Source organism: Geotrypetes seraphini, chromosome 8 (assembly GCF_902459505.1).
Source record: "Geotrypetes seraphini chromosome 8, aGeoSer1.1, whole genome shotgun sequence".
NCBI lineage: Eukaryota > Metazoa > Chordata > Amphibia > Gymnophiona > Dermophiidae > Geotrypetes > Geotrypetes seraphini.
The window spans coordinates 130,707,754-130,734,824 of NC_047091.1; the positions used below are offsets into that span (position 1 = coordinate 130,707,754).

Here is a 27,071-nt window from a genome sequence, read left to right on the forward strand (position 1 = left end):
AAATCTCTTTTCTTCATAATCACTGAGCTTTGGAATAACCTTCCTGCCCTGCTGCAGAATCTGGGCTCCTTCCAATTATTCCGAAAGCATCTGAAAACTTGGCTATTCTCAAAAATGTAAATCTCGCTACCCTCTTTATAGTCATTAATTCTTATTATGTTTTTCCTTCCTTATATTAAAGTTCCTGTAAACCGTGCCGAGCTCTATCTTTATGGAGAGGAGGCACTATATAAACTTAAGGCTTAGTTTAGGATGGGGGTAGCCATTGGCAAATGCATGCTTTCCATTTGGCTAGCAGATTGTATCTTCTTATGCCCAGGCTAGGCTGACTCCTGAGGGACATGATAGGCTCATAATGTTATAGTCATGGCTGCATCAGTAGCCAAATCAAGATCAGCTTCCATTGAGGAGATTTGCAAGGCTGTGACGTGGTCTTTGGTCCTCACATTCACATCTCACTACTGCCTTAAACAGAATACTGATGCAGCAGCTGGTTTGGTTGGACAGTCCTGCAGAATTTGCTTGTATATAGTTTCCTAGCATTGTTGTTTTTGGTGAGTCTGGTAGTTAGGGATTCCCACATGTGAGAATACCTCTGGCCTGCTTGTCCTCGAAAATAGCAAAGTTACTCATCTGTAGTGGATGTTCTCTGAGGAGAGAAGGCCAAGTATTCTCACATACTCTCTCACCTCCCCTTGGAGTTGTATTCTATAAACTATGTCACTTTACTGAGGGACCCAAGCTTGCACGTTGGGCAGGAAGGCACCTGCACAAGTAAAGTGGGATGCTGTCCGAACTTTCTTAAAGCAATATGTGCTAGGCAGAATACACATTGGGCTACATCAGATGACATCACCAACATTTGAAAATACTTGGCATGCTGTACTCAGAGAATACCAGGTGAGTTAATTCACTCCTTTTTCAGAATTGTATAATTGTGTGGAAGAGGTGAATGGATTGGTAAAATTGAATCAAGATTTCAACAGAAACACAATACAGAGACCGTGCTTGTGGCTTTGTAGGACGAAATGTGTTGCCATGTTATTAAGAGTGAAAAAGGGATGTTAATTTTGTTAGACCTGGGATAGTGAGGAAGGCTTTGGAGTGGTTTAAGTCCTCTGGGTAGGAGCAGTGGTCTCAAGTGTTTTTTTAATAAACATGGAACTGGCTTTTGTGACCTTCTGCTATGGACTTTCCCAGGGTTTTTTTTCTGTCTTCCATGATTTTTCATATATTTTTTTGTTTTTGCAAACTTTGGGGGAGTATATCATGTTTCAGGTTCTTGCTCTTTCGAGCTTACTACCTCATTCAATGAGTGATAACCAATATTTATATACTGAATGGTAACTTTTTAAGTACTTTGGGTCATTTTGACCTTGGTTTCTTCTTGATTCAATTGTTTGTGACATTAGGTCATTATGAGAATGTAGCTCTTATTAAACTGAATGAAGGGTTGACAGCTACTGATGAGTGGTTGGTGGAGAACTGCCTAGTCCTCAATGCACTTTATTTACATGTGCAAAATGGCCTATATTTTAATTGTATCTAATTTTACATTGTTGGTCGTGTAAGAATATTATTGATATGCAGGTTATAGTGGCAGAGACAGTGAACATGCTATGATGGTCTCATTTGCAACTGGCTCCGTGAAAAATCACTAGAGTTCAGGTTGTGGGTCTGAGCGTTCACTTAATACCACTTTTTGAAGCCAGTTTGATAGTGTAATTTTATTATATATATTATATTTATTATTATCTATTTAAGGTGATCAGTGATAGAGCTTTAAAAAATAAATACATAAATGAAGACTTTTGAAGCTGTAGCCCAGTAGAGGATGGTTCTAACTGAGCTCTTCCCATTCCCTCAGGTTTAACAGGAGCTGAGTGCAACAAACACTGAACTTACCTTTACCAGTTTTGTTGTGCAGCCTCCCAACATTGTTCTTTAATTAAAATATTGGTTACACACACACATACACACACACAGCAGCTGGAGAAGAGCTTTACATCATCTCCTACTTCCAGGGCCAAGTTTTATGATAAGAGCTATTAAATCATGTGACTATTATGATGATAACAAGCTACGCCACCAAGGCATGATGGGAGTAATTCTATAACAGTGTGCCTAGGTATCTATTTTCCTTCAAAAAATACTAACAGGTATCAGTGCTTGTGCTTAAATGCCATAGATATGCGCATAACTTATGGTATTCTATAAGTTATGGACCTGATTCAGTAAATTTGTGTGGATGTAAAAAAATCAGCATTAAATACTAATCTATAAAAGGCGCTCTAAGTTGAGTTCTTTATAGAATAGCTCTTAGAACCCATTCCCGCACACAATTTGGATGCCAGTATTTATGGCAGCTAAAACCTGCTGTAAATGCAGATGCCCAACTCTTGGCATTTGGGCACAGAAATGGCACGATTCTATAACTCCATGTGCAATTTTTTTTTTTTTAACACTCCTGCCGTGCCCCTAGCTATGCCCTTTTGAATTGTGCACTAGGGATTTAGGCATGCAGGGTTATAGAATAGTACTCAGCAAGATGCCTGGTGGTTAGTGCAGCAGGCTGAGATCCTAGGGAGCTGGGTTCAGTTCCCACTGTAACTCCTTGTGACCCTAGGCCAGTCACTTAACCCTTCATTGCCCCAGATACAAAAACTTAAGATTGTGAACCTGCTAGGGACAGAGAAGGTAACTGCATATAATGTGTACAGCACTGCAAATGTCTAATAGCACCATCGAAATGCTCAGTAGTAGTAGATATTGAAAATAACTTTGTTTGTAGAGGCTTTTGACTGAATGATCGTTATATTATTTGTGAATGTTCAGATGAATATGCTGATGTACTGATATATTGATGACTATGTATGTTTTTTGTAAACTGCTTAGGTTTAAGCAGATTAGAAAAGTTTTAAATAAATAGTAGAAGCAGTAACATCAATTTATTGCAAAGAATTGACTTGACTGGCACCCAAAATCCAGGGGTATATATGTGTGATTCCCACCCACATTCTGCCTACATGTACGCTTATCTGTAAAATTTATACCGTGTAAGATATGCATGTATTTACAGAAGAAAGTTTAAGCATATTTTGACATTTACATGCATACCATAAATGCCATTATTCTAAACATTTACACAAGAACATGTGTAATGCAGGAGTAAACGGGTGCCCTTCTTGACTAGGCCCGCCCCTTTCTCAGAATGCAGGAAAATGTCACTGCAGAGGAAGAAAAGTGGGACTCAAGGGCTGGGCAGAAATAGTTAGAAAAAGATTGTGACTCTATGTATGAGATCAAAGAGAAAGAAAAAAATGTATGCATGTATGGAACTTGTAACCTGTTCTGAACTCTTTGGGGAATATGTGATAGAAAACAAATTAAATAAATAAAGAGAGAAATTTGTGTGCGAACATGAATACATGTATAAGATAAAAGAATGGAGTAGGCATGTGTTTGTTTTAGAAAAATAACCTATTATAGGCAGGAATACAAAAGCACTTCCTGAAAAGAGACCTTCAGCCCTAACTCGACATTGATTAGGCAGGACACATATCATTTATTCTGACAAGACCTAACCCACAGGCTGCCAATCCCAATTGTTTTCTGTAAAATTCAATAACTCTTCTTCCTTACGTAATCCTCTTCCCTAGAGGCTCACTCTTCACTGAAATCCAAAACCTGCCTTCTGTTTCACTGCTTAATTGCAAATAATAAGAAGGGGTACATGGTGAAGTGTACCCACGCCTGTGCCAGCAGAGGATATAGACAAAGCTATAAAACTGGGTAGGGGGGGAGGATGGGGGTGGATGATGATTTTTTAAAATTTATCTCAGCCACAGGAAAACTGGTGAAAACAGGGATGGGTGGAGCAGGGCTACTTGGCTGTGGAGTACAGCTCCGATTCAGCTCTGTTTGTTTCAACAACAGAAAAGCAGAGGATTGTGAGTGAGACTGGGGTGACAAGGGTTTAGTTTGCTAGAGCTGGAGGCAGACATTTTTCCTCAAGGCCTTAACAGTTATTCTGCCCTGTGTTTCCTGTATTTGCTTGGGAGCTTTTACTGCTGCCTATCTGTCTTCAGCACTGTAGCAAGTGAAGCAGTAGAGAGTAGAGGCAGTCCTAAGGAAAAAGGCTTCTAAAGCAGAGCTAAGAAGGATCTCCAAATTTTACTTGTTTTTATTTTATTTTTGTCTGATAGGTGTGTGCTGGATCTTTCTAAAGGAAGGTGGAAAAATAAAAGGCAAATCAGAGAAGTATAAGTGAAAGGATTGTAGATCTTCAGCTGTACCTAGCAGCATCACCATGGCAACTGGAAAATACAATTAAAAAGGCAAGTGAGGCAGAAGCGGAGCAGATGAGAATGTCGTTCCTTGCCTTTAGACAGAAGGAAGTAAAATAATTATGCAGAGAAGAAAAGGATATTTGACAGATCCGGTCACACAGTGGAGAAGGGAAGTGTTCTTTTATTAAGGGGAGTGTGCCACTATCTACCTCCAAGATAGGGGAGTGCCATGAGAGTTGCCGAGACCTTCTGCTTTGGGTTGTCTTATTGCTTGATTTTACTCACCTAGAAGGACTGAACTAGTTGGTACTGTCCTTATTGGCCTATCAGGTACTGGATCATACTACTTTTTATTTCACAGGGTATACCTGGCACAAAGACTGAAAGTCACTGAATCTCTCTTGCTGAGACAGGGAGAGAAAACAAATCACCGCCTCTCCAGCTACAGTCTGCTGTACCATGGGATGTAGGCAAAGCTCTGAGGAGAAAGAGGCAGCACGGCGCTCCCGCAGGATTGATCGCCACCTGCGTTCAGAAAGCCAGCGCCAGCGTCGTGAGATCAAACTCTTGCTCCTGGGCACAAGCAACTCTGGAAAAAGCACCATTGTCAAGCAGATGAAAATCATCCACAGTGGTGGTTTCAACCTAGAGGCCTGTAAGGAGTACAAGCCCCTGATTATTTACAATGCTATTGATTCATTGACACGTATTATCCGTGCCCTGGCCACACTTAAGATTGAATTCCATAATCCTGACAGGGCTTATGATGCTGTGCAACTGTTTGCCTTGACTGGCCCTGCTGAAAGCAAAGGAGAGATCACCCCAGAACTTCTGGGTGTCATGAAAAGGCTATGGGCAGATCCTGGTGTGCAAGAGTGCTTTTGTCGCTCTAATGAATACCACCTGGAGGATAATGCTGCTTATTATCTGAATGACCTGGAACGAATTGCTGCACTAGATTATATCCCCACTGTAGAGGATATCTTGCGTTCCCGGGACATGACCACAGGTATTGTGGAGAACAAGTTTACCTTCAAGGAATTAACCTTCAAAATGGTGGATGTGGGTGGGCAGCGATCTGAGCGTAAAAAATGGATCCACTGTTTTGAAGGTGTTACGGCAATAATCTTCTGTGTGGAGTTGAGTGGCTATGATCTGAAATTATATGAAGACAACCAAACGGTGAGTGCAGTAAACTTATCTCTTTACTGTTCGTATGTGGTAGCAATATTGGTTTTATGCATCTGCTAACTTCTAGTCTGCTGGTACCAACTTACCCACCCCTTGGCCTGCAGTAGCAAAGGTCATTTTTTCTCTTCTTGAAAAAACAAAGGATGAAGAAAGCAAACAACACTACGACAGGCCATAACATAGCTTAGTTTGTACCAGCAGATTGGTGATGTCCAGATACAGTCCAACAAGTCATGGGCTCCAGTTGGCCAGATATTTAGGCAACAGCTTCACTAAATATGGCAGTTGTTTAGATTATTAAGCTTGGTGAAAAGATATGACACAGGGAACTGGATACTGGATGAAGTAGAGGATCTATGTCTTTATAATAGTAACTAGAAATCCTAAATGAAACCTCGGAGACTGAATATTTGGGTAACTATTGCACTAGGCCGGGTTGACATTAATTGGCAAGTAAGTTCTAAATGCAGTAAAAGCCAGAAACATAGAAACATGATGGCAGATAAAGTCCAAATGGCCCATCCAGTCTGCCCATTCACAGCATCCATTATCTCCTCTTCCTAAGAGATCCCATGTGCCTGTACCACGCTTTCTTTAACAAAAGTTCTTTGAATTTCTGCCCTTTTACTTTTAACTTGCTCCTCTGCTGGCTTCCCAGAAGGGCATAGAGAAAGTAGAGAGGGACAGATTCTTCAAACTTTCGAAAACTACAAGAACGAGAGGGCATTCAGAAAAATTAAGAGGGGACAGATTCAGAACCAATGCTAGGAAGTTCTTCTTCACACAAACGGTGGTAGATGCCTGGAATGCGCTTCCAGAGGGTGTGATAGGACAGTGTACGGTATTGGAGTTCAAGAAGGGATTGGTGATTTCCTGAAGAAAAAGGGATTAGAAGGGTATAGATAGAGAATTACTATACAGGTCCTGGACCTGATGGGCCGCCGCGTGAGCAGACTGCTGGGCATGATGGACCTCTGGTCTGACCCAGCAGAGGCACTGCTTATGTTCTTATGTTAAGGCACAGGGCAAGCTTTTCCCCTAGAAGGATCAAGATTCAGTGGCACTGATCCAGGCAGGGCCAGCCACTGGTTTTCAGATAGTGCCACTGAAAATCTTTACCGACCATCTCAGCACAATTGGGACAGTTGGGGAACAGAGCTGGAAGATATCAATGGTTCCCAGATAGCTTCCAGTGGCCACTTTATACCTAGATATTCAGCAGCAGTTTCAGGGTATGACCCAATGCTGAGCATCTGAGTATAAACATAAACACCACAATCAGGGTTTAAGGTCAATGCTGTCCATGGTGTTTAAATATTTGGAAAAAGAATTTATAGCAGAAATGCAAGTGCTTACGTAACCAGATCTTTCTATTATACAGGGGACATGGGAGGTCAGATGTTTGGGCAATGGTCTTGCTAGTAGGTACAAACTAGATGGAGAATCTGTATGCTGTCTGCTTAAGAGGCCAGCATATAAATAAGAAAGATCACAAACTGTCCTTGTTAAAGAGAGATATTGTACTAGAGGTCACACTATGAATAGCTGGGATACGCACTGTAGACAAAAATAACGAGGCAGATACGTCAGATTTATTGCTTATAACAGGTTCCAACCATCTGAAGCAACATTTGTATACAGACACCATACATGGTCTTTTTGTGTCTATGAGAAACGTGGGATAAAATATGGCTCCTTGTTACTGATTCACTGGTTTTAGGTGCTCTCACAAATTTTCGGCTTTGTGCCACCTCCCGTGCATTAATTTTAAAATCTCTTGACCCTCTCAATAATCATGATCACCTCAACATCACTCTACCCATAATAATTATAGTAAAATGGTCTGTTTGAAACTGCCCAACCTAACTGCTGGTAAAAGAACCTTTTATTGTTTCTTTGAGTTTGTCAGGACCTAGCGAGCAATTCTATAAAGAGAAACATATTTTTAGGTGGCAAGAAGCTTACTTTCCTTTATAAAATACCAATGTATCAGCACAAATATGTGTATCTAATTTAGGCATAATCACTGACACCAGCCATAGAACTGGTGTAAATGCTCTTACCCAGATTGCTGGAAAATGCACGTATAATATTCTAGAATTTATTTGTATAACTGTGTGTCCCATCCTCACCCCAGCTAGAGTCCGCCTATGTGTAATGGCCACTTTCCAACCATGTGCCATTGCTAGGGTTACCTGATTTTCTGGAATGAAAATCTGGACCCATGGCCCCGCCTCCAGGCCCACCCAGTTCTGCCTGGCCCTGCCCCATCCTGCCTGAGTCATGCCCTGTTCCACCCCCAGCCCCGCTCCCTCAACCTGTTCGCTTGTCCAGAGGACATCTGCGCATGCACTGGTGTGATGCAATGATGTCATATGCATGCACTCATACACGTAACATCACCACATTGCATCCGCACATGCGCAGATGCTATGCCGACGTCACTGCTAGCTGGAAGCTTTTCAAAAACCAGACAAAGTGCCGGGTTTTGAAAAGCTGTCTGGACCCCCGGACATGTCGTTGAAAAGGAGGACATGTCCGGGGAAATCCGGACATCTGGTAACCCTAGACATTGGATTTAGGCCCCACTTTATAGAGTAATTCATAGCCAGAATATTGCCATGAACACGCATTTGTGCACACATAAATTTGTATATGCTGGCATTCTGGTAGTTTACAGACATTCTTGGCATACAAATGTTTGTGCTTGGTATAGAAATAAAAATTATATACGTTTCCTATATTAGACCACAAACTGAGTAAATGAGGGAGAAATCATTAAAGGATAAGGAAATCCAAATTAAGAAAACTTATTGAATAAGGCCTTAGCACTCTCCAGCAATAAGTTTATATACCAACTAGTATTTTAGCCTGTTACATTAACGAGTGCTAGAATATATGTCTGTGTGTCTTTATTTCTGTCTCTCTCTTTCCCTCCCGCTGTCTTTCTTTCTGTCTGTGTCTCTCCCTGGCTCCCTTTGTCTGTCTGTCTTTCTGTGTCTCTCCCTGCCCCTGTGTCTTTCTTCTTTTCTTTCTGTCTCCCTTCCTCCCGCTGTCTGTCTTACTTTCTATCTATCTGTCTCTCTCCCTGCCTCCTATGCAGCAGCATTTCTCTCCCCCCACTTCCCTGTGCAGCAGCCATAGCAGTATTCCCTCCCCCTCCAGTTCCCTGTGCAGCAGCCACAGAAGCAGCATTCCCTCCCCCTCCATTTCCCTCCCCCCACACCACTTCCCTGTGCAGCAGCAGAGTTTCCCCTAACTCCCCTTTCTCTTCCCGCGGTCTGGCCAGCTTCCTTACTGCCCCCCTTCCCTTCTCGCGGTCCCGACAAACCTGCCGATTCCAGCAGCGTGTGCAGCACTCTACACACGCTGCTTCGGGGCCTTCTACTGCCCTAATTTACTCTGGCACGTCCCTGATGACATCATCAGAGATGCGGCAGAGCAAATCAGGGCAGTAGAAGGCCTCGAAGCAGCGTATGTAGAGTGCTGCACATGCTGCTGGAATCGGCAGGTTTATAGTAGGGAAGGGGGGGGCAGTAAGGGAGCCGGTCAGACGTAAGCTTGACTCCTACGACTGAATTTTGGCAACTTTGTTTTTAGACTACCCTTAGGCTAACGGCTCCCTTAGTTACTTTGAGAAGTTTATTTTTGTTTTAAAAGCCACCTTCGCAGCTCCTCTCTAGATCCCCGCCTGCATCGGAAACCTTCTCCGACGCAGGTGCGGCTCGAGAAAGGAGCCTCCACCGTGGCTTTGAAAATTATCCGTTCTGCCATAAAACAAAAATGTGCAGCCACCCCTAGCATGGCTTACTTTAGGTTTCTTCCCCCTCCCCCGTTGCCGAGTCGCTGTTAATATTCAGATGCCATCTCTCTGTCTCGCAGCAGGCTTGCCGGCTCCGGCCAGACAAAGTTAATTTTTTAGTTCAAAGCCGACACTGCGTCTCCTCTCTCGATCCCCGCCAGAGTCGGAAGTCTTCTCCAACTCTGGTGAGGTTCGATAGAGGAGCCGCGGCGGGGGCTTTGAACAAAAAAATGAACTTTGTCTGGCAGGAGCCGGCAAGCCCGCTGCGAGACAGAGAGATGCGTGGTAAGCGCGCATGCGCACTCTGCCGGCCACGGAACTACAGATCAGTCAACACGGCCTTAAGAGTGCGCATGCGCGCTTAGCGTTTTATTATTATAGATAATATGCAATATCCTCGAACCTTTAGCTATTTTCTTAAGATCTATACAGGCCTTCAATTGTTCAGGAACAAAAAAACATTTTTAACCTTTTCAAAGATATCAAATATTTGCAAAGATAAAGGACCCTAAATGTGGCCTCTAAGTCCAAAGTCTCTTGTCTATAAGAGTTTTTCATTGTTCTTGTGTTACTTTTGAAACATCCTGAAAAATTCATATCTTTTGCCCAGTGGTGTACTGGGTGGGGGCGGCACATCCTAGGGGGGTGCACAGCTGGCTGGATCCAGAACCTCCCGCTCTACTCTGCCACAGGACCTGCACCTCAGCGTGGCTGCCGGTCCACTCCCACTGATGTACTTGTTCTGGAGCAGAGTTGGTAACCATGGAGAGGTGCAGCAAGGTCCCGAGATGGCCAAGTGAGAAAGACGTGGAAGAGGCAGGGCGGTGCTCTGCTGAGATAAACGGGGAGAAGGTAAGGCATTCATCAGCGGTGGGAGCCTGACTGTGCGCACTCTCGCCTATGTGGGCGCTCAAATGTTTGCTCTTTCATTCATTCCCACCTTCCAGACCTAGGGGGCACATGCGCTTCGGGCCTATTCCATCCGGGAGTGAGTGCTCTGACGAAGGGTCTGTTCAGGAGGATTGATTTTTTTTTTCCCCTTCATTTCTGAAGTTGTACGGGTTTTTTTTTTATTAGTAATTTGTCTGTCTTCTATTTCTAACTATGGGGTTTTCTTGTGCAGTGTTGAGGATTTTGTCTTTGTTTTTTATTGCTGTGGTTTTTGGCTTGTATGGCTTTTTTTTCTCTTTATTGTATGTATCTTTTCTCTGCGGTTTTATACCCTTTTATGTGTCCTTGGAGTCCCTCCTTAGGTTTTTTGTTTTCTAATTCATATATCCATTTCCCATAGAATGTATAAGGCTGATTAGGCTAAGCAGCGTGCTGCGATATATTTAAATATCATAAGCCTGGTTTTTATCAACTCTTTTCTTCCTGTTTATGGTTTGTCGTTTCCAGTTCTAGTTCATACAGATTGGGGGGGGGGTCACAAAAAGATGGGCCCCGGGTATCACATATGCTAGGTACGCCACTGCTTTTGCCTAAGAAAAAGTCTTAGAAGTGCAGAAATAAATCTTCATAACATTATTTAAATCTTGTTCAAAAACAAAGGAGGCAACTAATGTAGCTCTCTGAGTGGATTCATCTATTGACTGCTCCAATATAACTGACAAACACTTTAAGTCCAATTCTTGTTGTCCTGAAGGTTGAATTATTAAATCATCAGAAGAGGGCTTTTTCAAAGCCCCTAAGTAGAACACCTTATTTAACAGGGGAATCATAATTAAGGAAAAATGTAAAATCTCTGTGAGGTATTTCTTAAACATATCAATTGGTAGAATCCCCCAATCCTTAGGAAAATTCAAAACACGTAGATTTAAGGCTCCTTTTACAAAGGTGCGCTAGTGTTTTTAGTGCACGCACTGAATTAGCGCGCGCTATAGCGTGCGCTACCCGAAAAACTACCACCTGCTCAAGAGGAGGCGGTAGCGGCTAGCGCATGTGACATTTTAGCGCGCGCTATTCCACACGTTAAGGCCCTAACACACCTTTGTAAAAAGGAGCCCTTAATCTTCTATTAAAATTCTCCAACTGTTCTATTTTCCTTCTAAATTGTATCTGATCTTTAATCATAGTACCTTGGACATTCTGAAGAGATAATACATCTATTTGAAGCTTTTGATATTTTACAGTAGTATCATGCTTAAAGTCCTCAATAGTTTTAGACATCGTATCCATTTTTGAAGTTAAAGTTATTACCTCTATAGCAGATTTCTCCGCCACTGATGTTAACTCTGTATTAGCGATCCAAATCGATTTGAGGGTAATCCCCTTAGAAGCACATGGACTTCCAGTACTTTGAAAACTATCTTGGCGTCCTTCTGGTGGGGAAACACCCTCACTCAGGGCATCCTACAACCGCATCCAAGGAGTCGCCAGGCACTCTGGCGTTAACTTCACTTCCGATGCTGGACAAGGAGGCGGAATTGGTTCCAGAGGAGAAAGTGTAACATTGGGCTCCAAAAACTTAGCTGTTCCTTCTGGCTGAGTCAATGCTGAGCTCTCCACTCCAGACTGAATCACTGGGCTCCCGATGAAATATCGCTCCAGTCTTTGCTGTACCGGTGAGGTCGTATGATCCAGCAAGGAAGGATTTCGCACCATCCCTTTTCTTTTAGAATGGGGCATTGTAGTAAAAAGAAAAGAACAAAGTAAGCCGGAAATGCAGGGGAAGACACAAAGCTCACCGGGTACGTGCCACCATCTAGATTCTCCTCCTTAACTCATGCTTTTTTGTTGTACCTCCCTACTTTTTTCATTGACTGCTACTGCTCTTTGGCATCCCTCAGAAGCTTATTTAATAGACTAGTCTTTAAGCCTGTTACATTAACGTGTGCTAGAATAGATGTGTGTGTCTGTCTTTCTTTCGCTCTCTTTCTTTCCTTGGCCGCTGTCTGTCTTTCCTTCTGTCTCTCTCTTTCCTCGGTTGTCCACCACCACCCCTTGCCTGCTCCCCCTGTCCAGCATTAGCCCTTCTCCCTTCCTGTTACCTCCCCCCTGCCAGCAGCACCTCTTCCCTGCTCCCCCTGTCCAGCAGTAGGCCTTCTTCCTTCCTTTTACTTCCCCCCCTGTCTAGCAGCACCTCTTCCCTGCTCCCCCTGTCCAGCAGTAGGCCTTCTTCCTTCCTTTTACTTCCCCCCCTGTCTAGCAGCACCTCTTCCCTGCTCCCCCTGTCCAGCAGTAGGCCTCCCAATCGCAGCAAATTGATAAGGATCTGATTGTGGATATCCAAAAGTTTGGAAGGAAAGAGGAGGTTCTGCTGTTGGGAGATTTCAACCTGCCGGATGCGGACTGGAATGTTCCGTCTGTGGAATTGGAAAGAAGTAGGGAGATTGTGGATGCCTTTCAAGAGGCTCTGCTCAGACAAATGGTGACGGAACCCACAAGGGAAAAAGCGATATTGGATCTGGTCCTCACAAATGGAGAGAGTATCTCTAATGTTTGAGTGGGTGCTCACCTGGGAAGTAGCGATCATCAAACGGTTTGGTTTGATATAATGGCTAAAGTGGAGAGTGGCCGCACGTTACTTAAAGTCCTAGATTTCAAACGTACGGACTTGAATGCAATGGGAGAGTACCTGAAGAAAGAGCTATTAGGATGGGAGGACATAAGAGAAATGGAAAGACAGTGGTCTAAGCTGAAAGGAGCGATAAAAATGGCTATGGACCTTTATGTGAAGAAAATCAATAAAAACAAGAGAAAAAGGAAGCCGATATGGTTCTCCAAACTAGTGATGGAGAAAATAAAGGTGAAAGAGTTGGTGTTCGTGAAATATAAAAAAAACCCCAAGAAGAGGAGTGCAGAAAGGACTACAGGGTGAAACCGAAAGAAGCCAAGAGAGAGAGATACGTCTGGCGAAAGCACAGGTGGAAGAACAAATGGCTAAAATGTAAAAAAGAGAGACAAAAATTTTTTCAGATATATTAGTGAAAGAAGGAAGATGAAAAATGGAATTGCTAAACTAAAAGATGCTGGGAACCGATATGTGGAGAGTGATGAGGAAAAAGCAAATGTGCTAAACAAATACTTCTGTTCTGTGTTCACAGAAGAAAATCCTGGAGAAGGACTGAGATTGTCTGGCAAAGTTACATGAGAAAATGGAGTAGATTCTGCGCCTTTCACGGAGGAGGGTGTTTATGAGCAACTTGAAAAACTGAAGGTAGACAAAGCGATGGGACCAGATGGGATCCATCCCAGGATACTAAGGGAGCTCAGAGAGGTTCTGGCGAGTCCTATTAAAGACTTGTTCAACAAATCTCTGGAGACGGGAGTGATTCCTGGGAATTGGAGGAGAGCGGATGTTTAGATCTTCCTGTGATGTGGGTAGTTACTTTAATTCTGTTTCAGTCATGTAATTCACTGCTTTTGTACATGCACTATGTTTAACTGCACATGAGAGGCTGCCCCAAAGAGTGACTATGATGCTTTTTTGTTATTTATATCAGTCTATAAAGTTAATATGAATTTATTTATTATATTTTATTAACCATCTTTATAAACTGATTTGACCAAGACAGTGTGCAACAGGTACAGCTTGAACCGCAAGGTATTGGCGGAATAGAAATCACTAATGTAATATAATATAATATGGAGGGGCTTTTTCGAAAGGACATCCATCTCATATTCAGGGTGATCATATTTGTTAAGTCCACAAAGGGGACCTGATCCCGCCCCTGCCTTTTGCTAGTCTCGTCCCTAAACACTCCACCTCCAGCATAGTCTCTCTTTCTCCAGCCCCAACCAGGGCCAACCCAGAATCCAGTATGGCTTTTGTGAGTCTCCCTGGTCTGCAGTGTCCCGTCTATGTGGGAACAGGAAGTGCTGCAGAGTGAAGACTTCCAAGGCAGGCCAACGGCAGATGGATCACATCACTAACGCTGTTGGCTGCCCGAACATTTTAAATTGTTATTGGCATTTTTTTTTTTTTTTTTTTTACAAACCCCTCTAATTTTAATTGTTAACTCACTTAGAAACTTGATAAGCGATTGTATCAAATTTTAATAAAAACTTGAAACAGGGGCCGGTGGAGATTCACAAAAGCCATACCTGACTTTGGGTTGGGGGCTAGACTGGAGAGAGTGAGTCCAAAACCCAGACAAAATCACTCCGGACATCCAGACAGTCCTCTAAAAATTGGACTATCACTTTTCCACATAGTCCCCATATGAGACGACACATTTGTTATGTCGTACAACTAGCTTCTGCATTCCTGCTTCCAAAGCTAAGTGAGCACCACTTCCTTTACTTCATCGTGCTTTGTCTTTTGCTCTCCGAGTCACAGTGACGCACCCACGTCTCTTTGCCAGTGACAATTTTCTCCAGAATACTCAGATCTTTTTCATACCATCTCAGGAACTGGGTCGCAAACCTCCACACATTGTTGCTTGTGCAGATCAGTAAGCTCTTTGGGAACCTATCATGCACAGACTTTCCTGTATCTCAAATAGAGAGTTGCGCGGGGACAGAAATCCCACCCATCCCCGCCCGTCCCTGTCAGGATCCTCTCTGTCCCCACCCATCCCCATAAGCAATTACCTCTATCCCCGCCCGTCCCCATAAAAAGCAGCAATTACTTCTGACAGGATCATCAATTCCACAGTTTCTTTTGTGTTTGCGCTGCTGTTTTCCTTGTGGAATCTCTTTGGTGGAACCCTTTTTTTGTTTTCTGTTCAGGTAATTAACTTATAAACCCCCTCTTTTACTAAGGCTGACGTGTCCATTATATTATATGGACGAACCCTGCTTCCAAAGCCTTCCATCCCCATGGGAGTCCCGTTGGCTAGAGGGGGGTCCCCGTGGGAGTCCCGTGGGTTAGGGGGGATTCCTGCGGGACCCGCGGGATTCCCGCGATCCCCGTTCCCGTGCAGACCTCTAATCTCAAGTCATCATGCATTATGGCAAAAGCAGATCCATAGCTGACATCCAAATTTGCAGCCAATTGAGACACAGTTATCTATCAGTATTCTCTAATCAAGGCATTCGTCTTGTCAATGTGCTCTTGTGTGCACAATGTTGATGGGCAACCAGAATGAACTTTGTTGGTTACACCTGTTCTTCCCGCTTTAAACCTTTCTACCCACTCATAAACCTTTCATTTATTCATGGTGCTATGTCTATACTGAGTCAATATCTGATTATGAATTTCCATAAGTTTCATTCCCTCTGCCCAAAGAAAGTGCACTACTGCATGTTGATCTCCGATAGTGCAACCTTGCAATGGAGCATCCAGGTTTCTGACCTTGTGGCTGCCACACAACTAAAGGCCAAGCGCTGCACTATGCATGGGCGAACTATCCAGCAGGCAATGTACGAGTGCATATATTGCATTTCACTAGCTCTATTCCATTTATCGCTTAATTTTTTTTTTTTGTTCTATAAGTTTTTTATTATAATTTGAATAATACATTATCCAATAATACAAGGAAAAAAAGGATCACCAAAACAAAAAAAAAACCAAACCATAATCAATCATACATAATTCCTTTTTAAGCCCACTAAAAGGGGAGACGTGATACAATTACAACAAGAAAGCATAAGAAAAGATAAAGGAAATAATTCTCAGCTCACCTTCGCAAACCTTGAATTATTCCTTACTATAATAGGGATTCATTTCTCCTCTTATTTCTTAGCGATGAAACAAAAAAAATTAAACTTTCTTCTGTTCACGAGCAACTAAAAATTGTTGTAATTGAATGGGATCCCAAAAAACATATTCAACATCTTGTAACTTGACTAAATACTTACATGGAAATTTCAGATAGAAAGATGCCTCTAGAGCCAAAACTCTAACTTTTAACCTCAAAAACTCTTTCCTTCTAAATTGAGTAGCTCTAGAGACATCAGGAAAAATTCTAACCAAATCTCCGCAAAACTTTGTTAACCTATTTTTGAAGTAAAGTTTCATGATTAACATTTTATCTATCTCACTCATGCATGTTATTACCAGGGTGGACCGACTCTGAATCACATCTTGAGTATCTTCCAAAAATTCAGTTAAATTGATTTCAGTTGTGACCAAAATGGTCCACTTCACGGGCAGATTCCTTTTTTTTTTGAGGAACATAATAATAATTATTTATTGGAAAATTCTTCGCATTGGGCAATCCCAGTATTTCTTTAAAAAATTTCCTTAACAAAATTTCAGGTGATAACAGTTATCGCTTAATTTAACAATTGCTTTTAATTTTTAATTCACTCTCATATCAGTAATGTAAATGTTAACAAACAGGAAAGAAGAACATTCACATAACAGAAATACGATAGATGAATGCGCATCTTTCATGACTGGAAATCTCAAAACTGCTCTCTGTTGTAAGCGTAAACGGATGTGCAAAACGTCCACGGTGCCTGCTTTTAACCAGCAAAAAAATGTTTCCCCGAAGCATGAGATTCCCAAAAGCATGCATGATATTTTACATCAATGAAACAAGAAAAAAAATTAAGAGCAAGAATCAATCTTCATGGACAGAACATGTTACACAGAAAAACCGATGGCTAGTTCAATAGGTAAATATTTCTCAAAAGGAACAATGTTCCTTTAATGACTCACAGAGTACTTCAAGGGAACTTTAGCAGGCAAGAACAGAAAATATTTGAAAATAGGATGATCAAACACTTTGAAAAAAAAACCCCCAAACAAACCCCCCACCATAAGGACTTAATAGGGATATTGGCTTTCTTATCCATTGTGAGACATAAAATATTACAACTATAATGATGATTGTAGGAAGTGCAAAAGCTAGATGACTCTCCTATTTAATCCAGTGCAATGAGCTGTTTCTTTAGTGACCTCTTGTATGAGGAAAGATTAAAGTTTCAAGTTTATTAATATGTTTGATGAATCGCTTATTAAAATTACTAAGCGATGTACAAAAATCAAAATAGAGAATAATATAAAGAAACTAACATTTTAACAGTATACTTTCATAAAATACAAACATGAGTCGGGAGGGAAGAAGTAAAAGTTACAATTTTCAATTTTTGGTAGAAAAATGGAAAAAACAAGAGGGAGAGGGATAGTTAAACCATAGCACGATTTGAAACCTCACTAAAAAAATTTAAATATTAAAAGCATCTTTAAACAGATAAGATTTTAAAGATTTTTTGAATATTGTGACATCTTTTTCGTTTCTAATATATTGTGGCAGAGCGTTCCACCATTGAGGGCCCATCACAGAGAACATGTCAGATCTTCTTATTCCTATAATTTTCAAAGAAGGAACTGAGAGGAGATTTTGGCCAGATGAACGAAGTGGGCATTGAGTACTGTGTGGTATTAATAATCTAGATATAAATTGGGGTTCGTTGAATGCTAGAGTTTTAAAAATAAGCAACATTATTTTAAAAGTGATCCTATGGCCGATTGGAAGCCAATGGGCGTCTATCAACAATGGTGAGACATGGTCATATTTCCTAGCATTGTATATTAATTTGATTGCAGTGTTTTGTATTAACTGAAGTCTCCTTTTTTCTTTCTGAGGAATGTTAAGGAGAAGTGCATTGCAATAGTCAAGTTTTGCTATAATTAAAGAGTGAATTAGTATCTTGATCGAATTTGAGCTCAGAAATTTGGCAATTGATCGGATCAGATGTAGTTTAAAAAAGCAATTTTTGACAGTAAGAGAAATGTGTTCGTGATAAAGCAGTTTGTCATCAATTATTACTCCAAGGATTTTAACAGAGGAGACTAGGTTTAGTGGAGTATTGTTGAGAATGAATGAGTTTATCAGAGTTATAAAGAGGTTAGAGCTCTTCAGCTTGGAAAAGAGACAGCTAAGGTGAGATATGAATGAAGTCTCTCAGCTCAGTCCTGGAGTACCCCCTTGCCAGTCAGGTTTTCAGGATATCCAAATTGAATCTGCATAAACTTCTTTCATGCATATTCATTGTGGATATCTTGAAAACCTGACTGGCAAGGGGGTACTCCGGAACAGGTACAAGTGGATCGATTTTAATTTTTTTTTTTACTGCATCCATATTTACAAAGACTAGGAGGACACTCGATGAAGTTACCGAGAAATACTTTTAAAACCAATAGGAGGAAATATTTTTTCACTCAGAGAATAGTTAAGCTCTGGAATGCGTTGCCAGAGGATCTGGTAAGAGCGGTTAATGTAGCTGGTTGTAAAAAAGGTTTGGAGGAAAAGTCCTGGATCAGTGGCATGGAATGTTGCTACTATTTGGGTTTTTTGCCAGATACTTGTGACTTGGATTGGCCTCGGTGAAGATGGAATACTGGGCTAGATGGACCATTTGTCCGATCCAGTAAGGCCATTCTTATGTTCTTACGAGCTGATTGAGAAAATAAATCTTGAAAATTAGACACAGATCTATTATGTTAGTCCTGTAAATAGGTTTGTTGATCCTTATTTATAAATATCCAAGTGGACTAACTGCAAACACAATTCTTTTCCCTTTGTATCCATAACTGTCAATACATAGTAGGCTCTGATTCCACCCACATTTTTTAACTGATCTGTACGTTCCCTTCTTTAAATGGAGCTGTTTATCTACATTGGTTTTCTACTTAATGAAAAAGCTCCCTGATTTTGATAAAAGGCTCGCTGTATGTCTTCCTGATCTTAGGCAGCACCTGTTAAAAACCACAGTCTGCTAGCTTGATATTGTTTTTACTAATGCAATCCCTGTGGTTAAATCCTCCAACAAAGTGTGACACTAATACATTCCCAAGTGGCCTTTAATGGGCCACTGAAACCTTCTCAAATGACTGAAGCCACTCTCTCAGTCTTTCATGTCTCACAAGGTACTACCACAAGCATATTCAGATGACCTGGTAAACCACACCCAGTCTCTTTATGTTTTAGTGTTAGTAAACAATACCCAGCTTTTCACCGAGCAATCAGTTATAGGGTTGAGCTCAGCTAGGAAAAGGGGTTGGAATTTGATATACCACTGTTCTGTGGTAACAGCCAAAGCAGTTTATATATTACTAGTCTTTAAGCCCGTTACATTAACGGGTGCTAGAATATGTATGTGTGTGTGTATTTCTTTCTTTCTCTCTCTCTCTCCTTAGCCTGTTTCTGTATTTCTTTCTTTCTGTTTTTCTTTTTCCTCGGCGGTCCACCACCACCCCTTGCCTGCTCCCCCTGTCCATTCTCCCTTCCTTTTTCTTCCCCTGTGTCCCCACCACCCCTTCATTGGTCCCCTTATCCAGCAGCAGCCCTTCTCCCTTTGTTTTAACTCCCCCCTGTCCAGCAGCACCTCTTTCTTGCTCCCCCTGTCCAGCAGTAGTCCTCCCTTCCTTTTTTTCCCTCCCGTCCATCAGCACCTCTTCCCCTGTCCAGCAGTACCTCTTTTCTGTTCCCCCTGTCCAGCAGTAGGCCTCCCTTCCTTTCCCCCCGTCCATCAGCACCTCTTCCCATGTCCAGCAGCAACCCTTACCTCCACCGACATCTGCCTAAAGCCGCGGCGGCCTGCAGGCACCGACAGCCTCTGCAGCCTGCTCCCACTCCTTCCTCGCCGCCGTCCCCCCCCCCCCCCCGGGAAGCTTCATTTCCAGCTTCGGCAGCTTCCTGTCTGCGGGCCAGCCGCCCGCGCCGCAGCTCCTCTCTCAATCCCCATCTGGTGCAGTTCGAGAGAGGAGCCGCGGTGGGTGGGTGAGAAGATCCTGGCAGGTACGCCTGTGCCCCCCTTCTCCCTCCGAATCAGCGGCAGACTGCAAGCCGCCAAATGCGCCGAAGATGACCGCTGAGAAAGCTCCACAATTGCGCGCCTTCAGCCACCGCGCCCGCGCCCTGAGGTTTAGAATGTTGCCACAGAAGCACACCTCAGGGCGCCAGCGCTCACGAATTTTCAAGAGCGCATGCGCCTCTAGCATTTTATTATTATTGATATACAGGTACTTAGGCCCCAATTCACTAAACTTGCAGATCGAATCATTGTTGGCTGATTCTCTGGCCGATTTTTGCCGAGTGACTGATACACAACCGAGTTTACATGCAAATGATCTGATTGAACGCATGCCCTACAGCGATCCGATGGATCTCTGTAAGAGCAATCAAAACGTATGTGCAGAGTATTTTTGTTGGTTCTTGGTGCAATATATGCATGCGCTTGTTCTTCCCGCTTTACTACATCGTTAGTGGGCGTGGTTTATCCACGTACGTCACTGGCAGGCGTTGAATGCGTCGGCCGCAAGGCACTGTTGTCGTAAAAAGTGCAATATAAGGAATATTAGAAGAGAGCTTTCTGTTGTCTTTGGAGCTAACAGACACGGTTAACAACGCTGGTATCATGCGCGGCTATATACAGTATAGCAATCCAATACTTTGCAGCTTCTAGGGCTGTGAAGTGTGAAGCACACAATGCGACCCCATATACCTATACGACCCCATACAATGGGACCCCATACAATGTGACCCCATATACATATACGACCCCAAACAATGTGACCCCATATACATATATGACCCCATACAATGTGACCCCATACAATGCGATCCCATATACATATACGACCCCATACAATGTGACCCCATATACATATACGACCCCATACAATGTGACCTCATACAATGTGACCCCATATACAAGCGACAAGCGAGCCCATAAGAAAGGGGGAGGGGTGGGTGCAGTTTACTAGCACTGGCCCTAGTAGTTGGTAATTTTTTAAAAGGAAAGATTTGGGACCGCCGCAGTGCATTATATTTTTGTGTAGGCAGACTACGGGCATGTATCAAACAGAACTTCAACACACTTTAAACCTGCGCTTTTAACACACGTGCTTACAATGCGCATAATACAGAATATAAAACACGAAATAGTTCTTGTGCATATCTAAAGTTATTTTATAGTTTTATAGTTATTTTTAATAGTTGTTTTATGCGGCATTGTAACCTCGATACTGATATTTCAGGCAGAAGAGTCGGCAAGGATAGTGAGTGACCGGTCCTCGGCAGTCGATCTTTTTCAGATCGGCAAACTCGATTGGTATTTCTTCTTTTGCTTTGCGATTCGATCACTGCCTACTTTTGCTTGGCATTTCCCCTCATTAGCATGCTCGGATCGGAGATTAGGAGAATGCTCGGAGAAGCACATCGGAGAGCAGTTTTGTGAATCGGGTTGGGGAACACGAACGATCGCAAAACCAGTCAAACCGGTTTAGCGACGATCATTACAGGATCGGTGAGCTTAGTGAATCTGGCCCTTAGTTTGTACCTATGGCCTGGCTGCCCTAAAGCTAAGCAGGGTCAGGCCTGGCTGGGGAATACCAGGTGCTGTAGGCTGCAGAGCCCTATGTTGGGCAGTCACAATGGAGCCACACACTGCATGGGAGAAGGCAATGGCAAACCACTCCTGTACTCTGCCTTGAACATCACAAGGAGTATGCCTCACTGTGCACAGAGCCATGGGTCAGTGGTTGACTCAAAGGCATACACACACACTTAGGGCTAGATTTACTAAAGGCATGGATCAGATTGGATCGGATCTGTGTCCGGGGGGCTGATGCAAATGAGGGTGATCAGAATCATGCCCCCAACTGCCTGCATCACTCTATAATGATCCCAGCGCCAGCGCAGACCATCTGTAGATGGTCTGTGCATGCACTGGACATCCAGCAGAGAATTTTTTTTAAAAAACTTTTTTGGAGCCCATGGTTTTAATCCGCTTTAAGCCTGCGGGTTAAAACCACGGGCTTGCACTGCGGGGAAGGGTGGGAGAGTCAGGGCAGGCAGGCGATCGGGGCAGCCAGGAGATCAGGGCGAGAGCAGCGGGACAGTCGGGGCTGCAAAAGTTCAGGGCAGGCAGGAGATCAGGCAGCGGGAGAGTCGGGGCTGCAGGAGTTCTGGGCAGGTGGGAGAGTCTGAAAGCAGGAAGCAAGGCTGAAAGCAGGAGTTTGGGCCAGAGAGCAGAAAAACAGGGCAGAGAGCAGGGCGGCAGAAGGCAGGGAAGTCAGAAAGGGCTTGAGCGACTGGTCCTCAGCAGTCGCTTGTTTGTGATCGACCAGCCCAGTCGGTGTTGCAGGGTTTTGGTTAGTGAATTGCGTCCCTGCCTACTTTGCATGCCGTTCCCCTCATTTGCATGCACGGATTGGAGGATGGTCAGCAGAGAGGTAAGTGAATCGGGCCGGAGTAAAATCGGGTCGCAAACTGATTGTTACACGATCGGTTTGCTTAGTGAATCTAGCCCTTAGTTTGTACCTAGAGTAATGGAGGGTTAAGTGACTTGCCCACTCACAAGGAGCTGTAGTGGGAATCAAACCTGGTTTCCTGGCTACTGCACTAACCAATCAGGCTACTCCTCCACTCCCACTAGTATTACAGTCCACTTCTAGTGCTACTATAATTATATAGAAGCATGGCTTATGAGGGCAGATAAAGGACAGTCAGACCCATTCAGTCTATCTGATATGCTTTCGGTTGCCCTATCTTAGACCTCTGCTGATCCCTGGCTTTGCCTTCATCTCCCACCACAGAGGATCTTTTGTGTTTATCCCTAGGTTTGCACCTCTTCCACTGAAACTAGTGGGAGTTCGGTTTCTTGTTTTTTAAATTTAGGTGTTTATTCACACCCCCTTCTTGCTTAATGGGAGACATTAGTGTTTTGTTAAATGGCTCTCTCCTTTCCTCCAGCATACAAGGGAGTGCTAAAAAGTTCTCAGCCCAAACAACCAACTTCCTAAATTCTGAGCATTATTTTGCCACTGTAGCTGAAAAGAGTGTTATCTTATTTTGTCAAGTGCCAATTTGCAGAACAAAATTCTATGTTTTGACATTGTTTCAGATCATTGATTGAACCATATCCATATCATTCTCTTTTTGGTTGGGCTGAGAACTTTTCAGCACCCCCTTGTACATGTGCTTAGGTCCCTAAGTTTGGTACACACCTTACACCATTATGGCAACCTCTCTCTGGATCATCTCCGTGCTGTTTATATCTGTGGCTTTCAAAACTGCCCATAGTATTCCAGGTGAGGTCTCACTAATGATGAGTATTATATGGGCATTAGCACCTCCTGTTTCTGTCAGTTATGCTTCTTCTTCTGCAACCTGGCATCCTTCTGGCTCTGGTCACTGCCTGATCATACTATTTTGCTATCTTGAGATCGTTTACTTATTTAAAACATTTATATTTTGCCTATAATCCTAAGTGGACCACATGAAGTCTCTTTTCTGCTTTAAGTACATTTACTAAGGGTGACAAAAGGTGAAATACCTAAATATATCAACATCACACCTCACTCACCCCCATTGTGAATTTCACCTTCAGAATTTTGACATCCCAAAATACATGGCACATCACTTTTTTGCACTGAAACTTCTGTGCCAGTCACCTGACCATTCCTTAAGTTTTCTTAAATTGCTCTCAGTCTGTCTACTCCTTAGTTACATCTGTAAAATAACAATCCTCCTTTTTCTTACTAATCCCACCTACAAAGATATTGAACTAATCCCATCTATAAAGATATTGAACATATCCCACCTACAAAGATATTGAGCATCCTTTTATTACCACCCCCTATTGTCTATTACTCGATCAGTTTCTAATCCAGTCAACAACATCGGGGCCCATCCGTAGGCTGTTTAATGCATTTATGAATCTCTGTTGGGTGATTGTCTCCAAGTGAGTTTTGCACATACCATGCCATTCCTAAACCGGTGGTATGTGAAAAATGATCTAAGATTCTCAAATTTACTGCTAACACTAAGCCTGTAGCACTCAAACCAATGGAAATATTTCTACATTTGGTTGCAACATTTTTTAATTTTCTGACTGTATTTCTTGGTACTTGAGGATCTTCATTTTCTCTCCATAATTCATAAAATGATCCACTAGGATCAACATCTCTCTATAATCAATGCTGTTCTGGTGTTTTTCTATTTTGCCACTATGGCCCTCTTTTACAAAGGTGCACTAATCTAGTGCTAGTATGTTGATTAATGACAATATTTGTCTCCTAGGGCTTTTGAGTCTCTGATTGAGCAGGAGGAAAGGACTTCAGAGCCCCAATGGGTATGGTCCTTTCCTAGTGAGGAGGGGAGGAACTGATATGTTAAGCTCTACAAGTCTGGTCTCTTTTTTTTCTCTCCTTACCTCCCTTACAGGGCCAGTAGGGGACAACACTGAGTAAAGTTTATTAAAAGGAAAAAAAAAATCAGTTGAGAGTTAGTAAAGAAGGAAAGCACAATGAAAGGGATCCTTTGGTGAAAAAGTAGCCAGGATGTTTGAAAAAAACACCCAATTGGGCAGGAAAATCGAATCGAATCGAAAAACCAATTCAATAGGCTAAATCGAATCAAAATTTTTTTTTCCTGAATCGGGCAGCACTAGTCTGCAGTATAGTGACATCATGTTGAAGAACTCTCTGATTTCCAGGGGTTCAGGCTCCAAGAAGGCTCTAAACTGGTCAGTGGCCACTCTTCCTAGCGTTTTCCTTGGAGAGTTTGGGAAGAGAATATGGAGAATGCATGAGCAGGAGAGAGGTGTGTTCTCTCCATGGATAGGGAAACTCTTTGGCAATCTACCTCTTCCACAGGTGAAAAGCTGTCACCCTTCTGAGACAAATTGGGAGGATGCTTCCTGTTTGCTATGCACATTGCACTTTATATTTGATGTAAGTACTGAGCAAAAGCATACCTTGTGCTGCAGAGCTGAAGAATCCAATGGTTGCTTCCTGCATAGAGTTTAAGCCAGAGATCTCAAAAGTCCCTCCTTGAGGGCCGCAATCCCGTTGGGTTTTCAGGATTTCCCCAATGAATATGCACTGAAAGCAGTGCATGCAAATAGAGCTCATGCATATTCATTGGGGAAATCCTGAAAACCCGACTGGATTGTGGCCCTCAAGAAGGGACTTTGAGACCCCTGGTTTAAGCCCTTCCCTCACCTATGACATCATCCATAGTGACCTTGATAAAACACTGATCCACTGAGGTGTTATGCCTAAGGGGTGTGCTAAAGTGTCATGCACCTTAGTAAACTATTTGCAGGACTCATGAAGGACATGGTAGGGAGATGTGGGAGTTTTAGTAAGCTTTGCAACTGGAACATTTATTTTAATTCCTGGAGTATGTTATGTTCAACCACTATTGGGAGATGGCTGCTCTGCTGCAGGATCAAAGACAGGAGGATATAGTGGGAAGCTGGGGAGGGGAAGGGATAAAGCTGTACACTGCCTTGGGTGAATCTCTTCAAAAAGGTGGTTAATAAATCCCAATAAATAAATATGAGCCTTTGTTTGGAGGCTGTGTTGCCACCTCATGTACTTTGGAGTGGTGGGCATTTAAAGAATTGAGTGGATATTGTTTTCTATAATGAATCTATTTGTGCTCGGGTTACTATTAGATCAATTGTAAATAAGGGCATGTTGACTACAGATTTGATTAGGGACTATAATCTCAATATGCTTTTTATTATAGAGACTGTATATTTCCTTAGTTTAACAGAAGGTTTTTTAATATATTGTATCAGTCAAGGGATGGAGGTAAAAGGGGTGGGGGAGTAATAGTTACTGCCAATTTACAGACTTTGTTCCTTTCATCTAGCTGCCCCCTATGCCTGGAATAAATAACCCGAGTTTGTCTGTCAAGCCCCTTCCCTTTCCTTGTTTAAAAGCAGACTGAAAACCCACCTTTTTAATATAGCTTTCAATCCTTAACCCTACTCCTCTGCCCTCCAACTCAGCCCGCTGAAGAACCATTCCCCTTAACTGTATTCATGACATCCTGTTTGCCTGTCTTGCCTGTTTAGATTGTAAGCTCTTTCGAGTAGGGACTGTTTTCTTATTCTTTGTGACTCTGTACAGCGCTGCGTGCATCTGGTAGTGCCATAGAAATAATTAAAGTAGTAGTAGTAGAAGGTGCTCCTGGAAGGGAAGGTTGACTGTTTTTGGTAAAATCTTTTTATCAGTCTATTTGCCTTCTTAGCTGAATTTTTCCCCTTAGAATAGATATTTTAATTTGGGGTGATTTTAATTATCATTGGATGAGAATACTAATCAGGCAGCTAGTGAGTTTTAGGCCTTTATAAGATCTTTAGAGTTAGAAATTTTAACTCATGTTTCTATGTATGTTAACATCCTTATGTTGGATTTATTAATTATGCCAATTTAAGAATATAGCTAATTTTATTTATTTATTTATTTAAAACATTTTTAATCCGCCTTTATCCAAAGCGGCTCACAGTATTACATACACATTTCAGGATTTGCACAACATAAAAACCACATACAACAGCAAAAATCATAAGAGTATACCATCTCAGCCTATAAATTACATCTCAACCGCTCATCTACTACATTACTTCAATAAAGCAGCACAAATCAGATAACCTGCAAAAAGATGATATTCAGAAAGTATTAACTCAGGAAGCAGAATAGTAGCTTAAAAAAGCTTGAACAAACAAATGGGTCTTAAGCAACTTTCTAAATTACAATAGATTTCTACAAAACCGTAAGGCACCAGACAATGCATTATGGTCCAGCTGTAGAGAAACATGAATTTTTGGTTCATTCATATCGTAAAATATTCCCCTTTGATGTATCTAACAACCAACAATTCTGTGACTTCAGCGGCCTTGGCAGAGTATATTATGTTAGACATTTTCCCAAATAATTTGGCAGGAAGTCATAAACACCTTGTTGGACAAGTTTCAAAACTTTGGATATGAAACAATACTGGAAACCACTGCAATGTTTTTAAAATAGGTGTAATATGTTCGTGTCAAGATACTCCAGCCAGTAACCGGGCAACTGAGTTTTGCATCAATTGTAACGCTTTAATACGTACTTGAGGTAAACCCAGATACATACCATTACAGTAATCTATCTGTGA

The 27,071-nt window shown here is 42.3% G+C and overlaps 2 protein-coding genes across 3 annotated transcripts in view; one reads left to right on the forward strand and one right to left on the reverse strand.

The window, feature by feature from the left end:
* The window catches only part of RSPH14 (radial spoke head 14 homolog), a 189,489-nt gene that overhangs the window by 57,691 nt on the left and 104,727 nt on the right, over positions 1-27,071 (reverse strand). The gene's annotated exons all lie outside the window — the stretch shown is intronic.
* GNAZ (G protein subunit alpha z) overlaps positions 4,527-27,071 on the forward strand; it is a 72,669-nt gene continuing 50,124 nt past the window's right edge. The window contains exon 1 of the mRNA XM_033955835.1: positions 4,527-5,471. Within this exon, the coding sequence (XP_033811726.1) occupies positions 4,749-5,471 (723 nt within the window). The 5' untranslated portion in view covers positions 4,527-4,748. The remainder of the gene's footprint in view (positions 5,472-27,071) is intronic.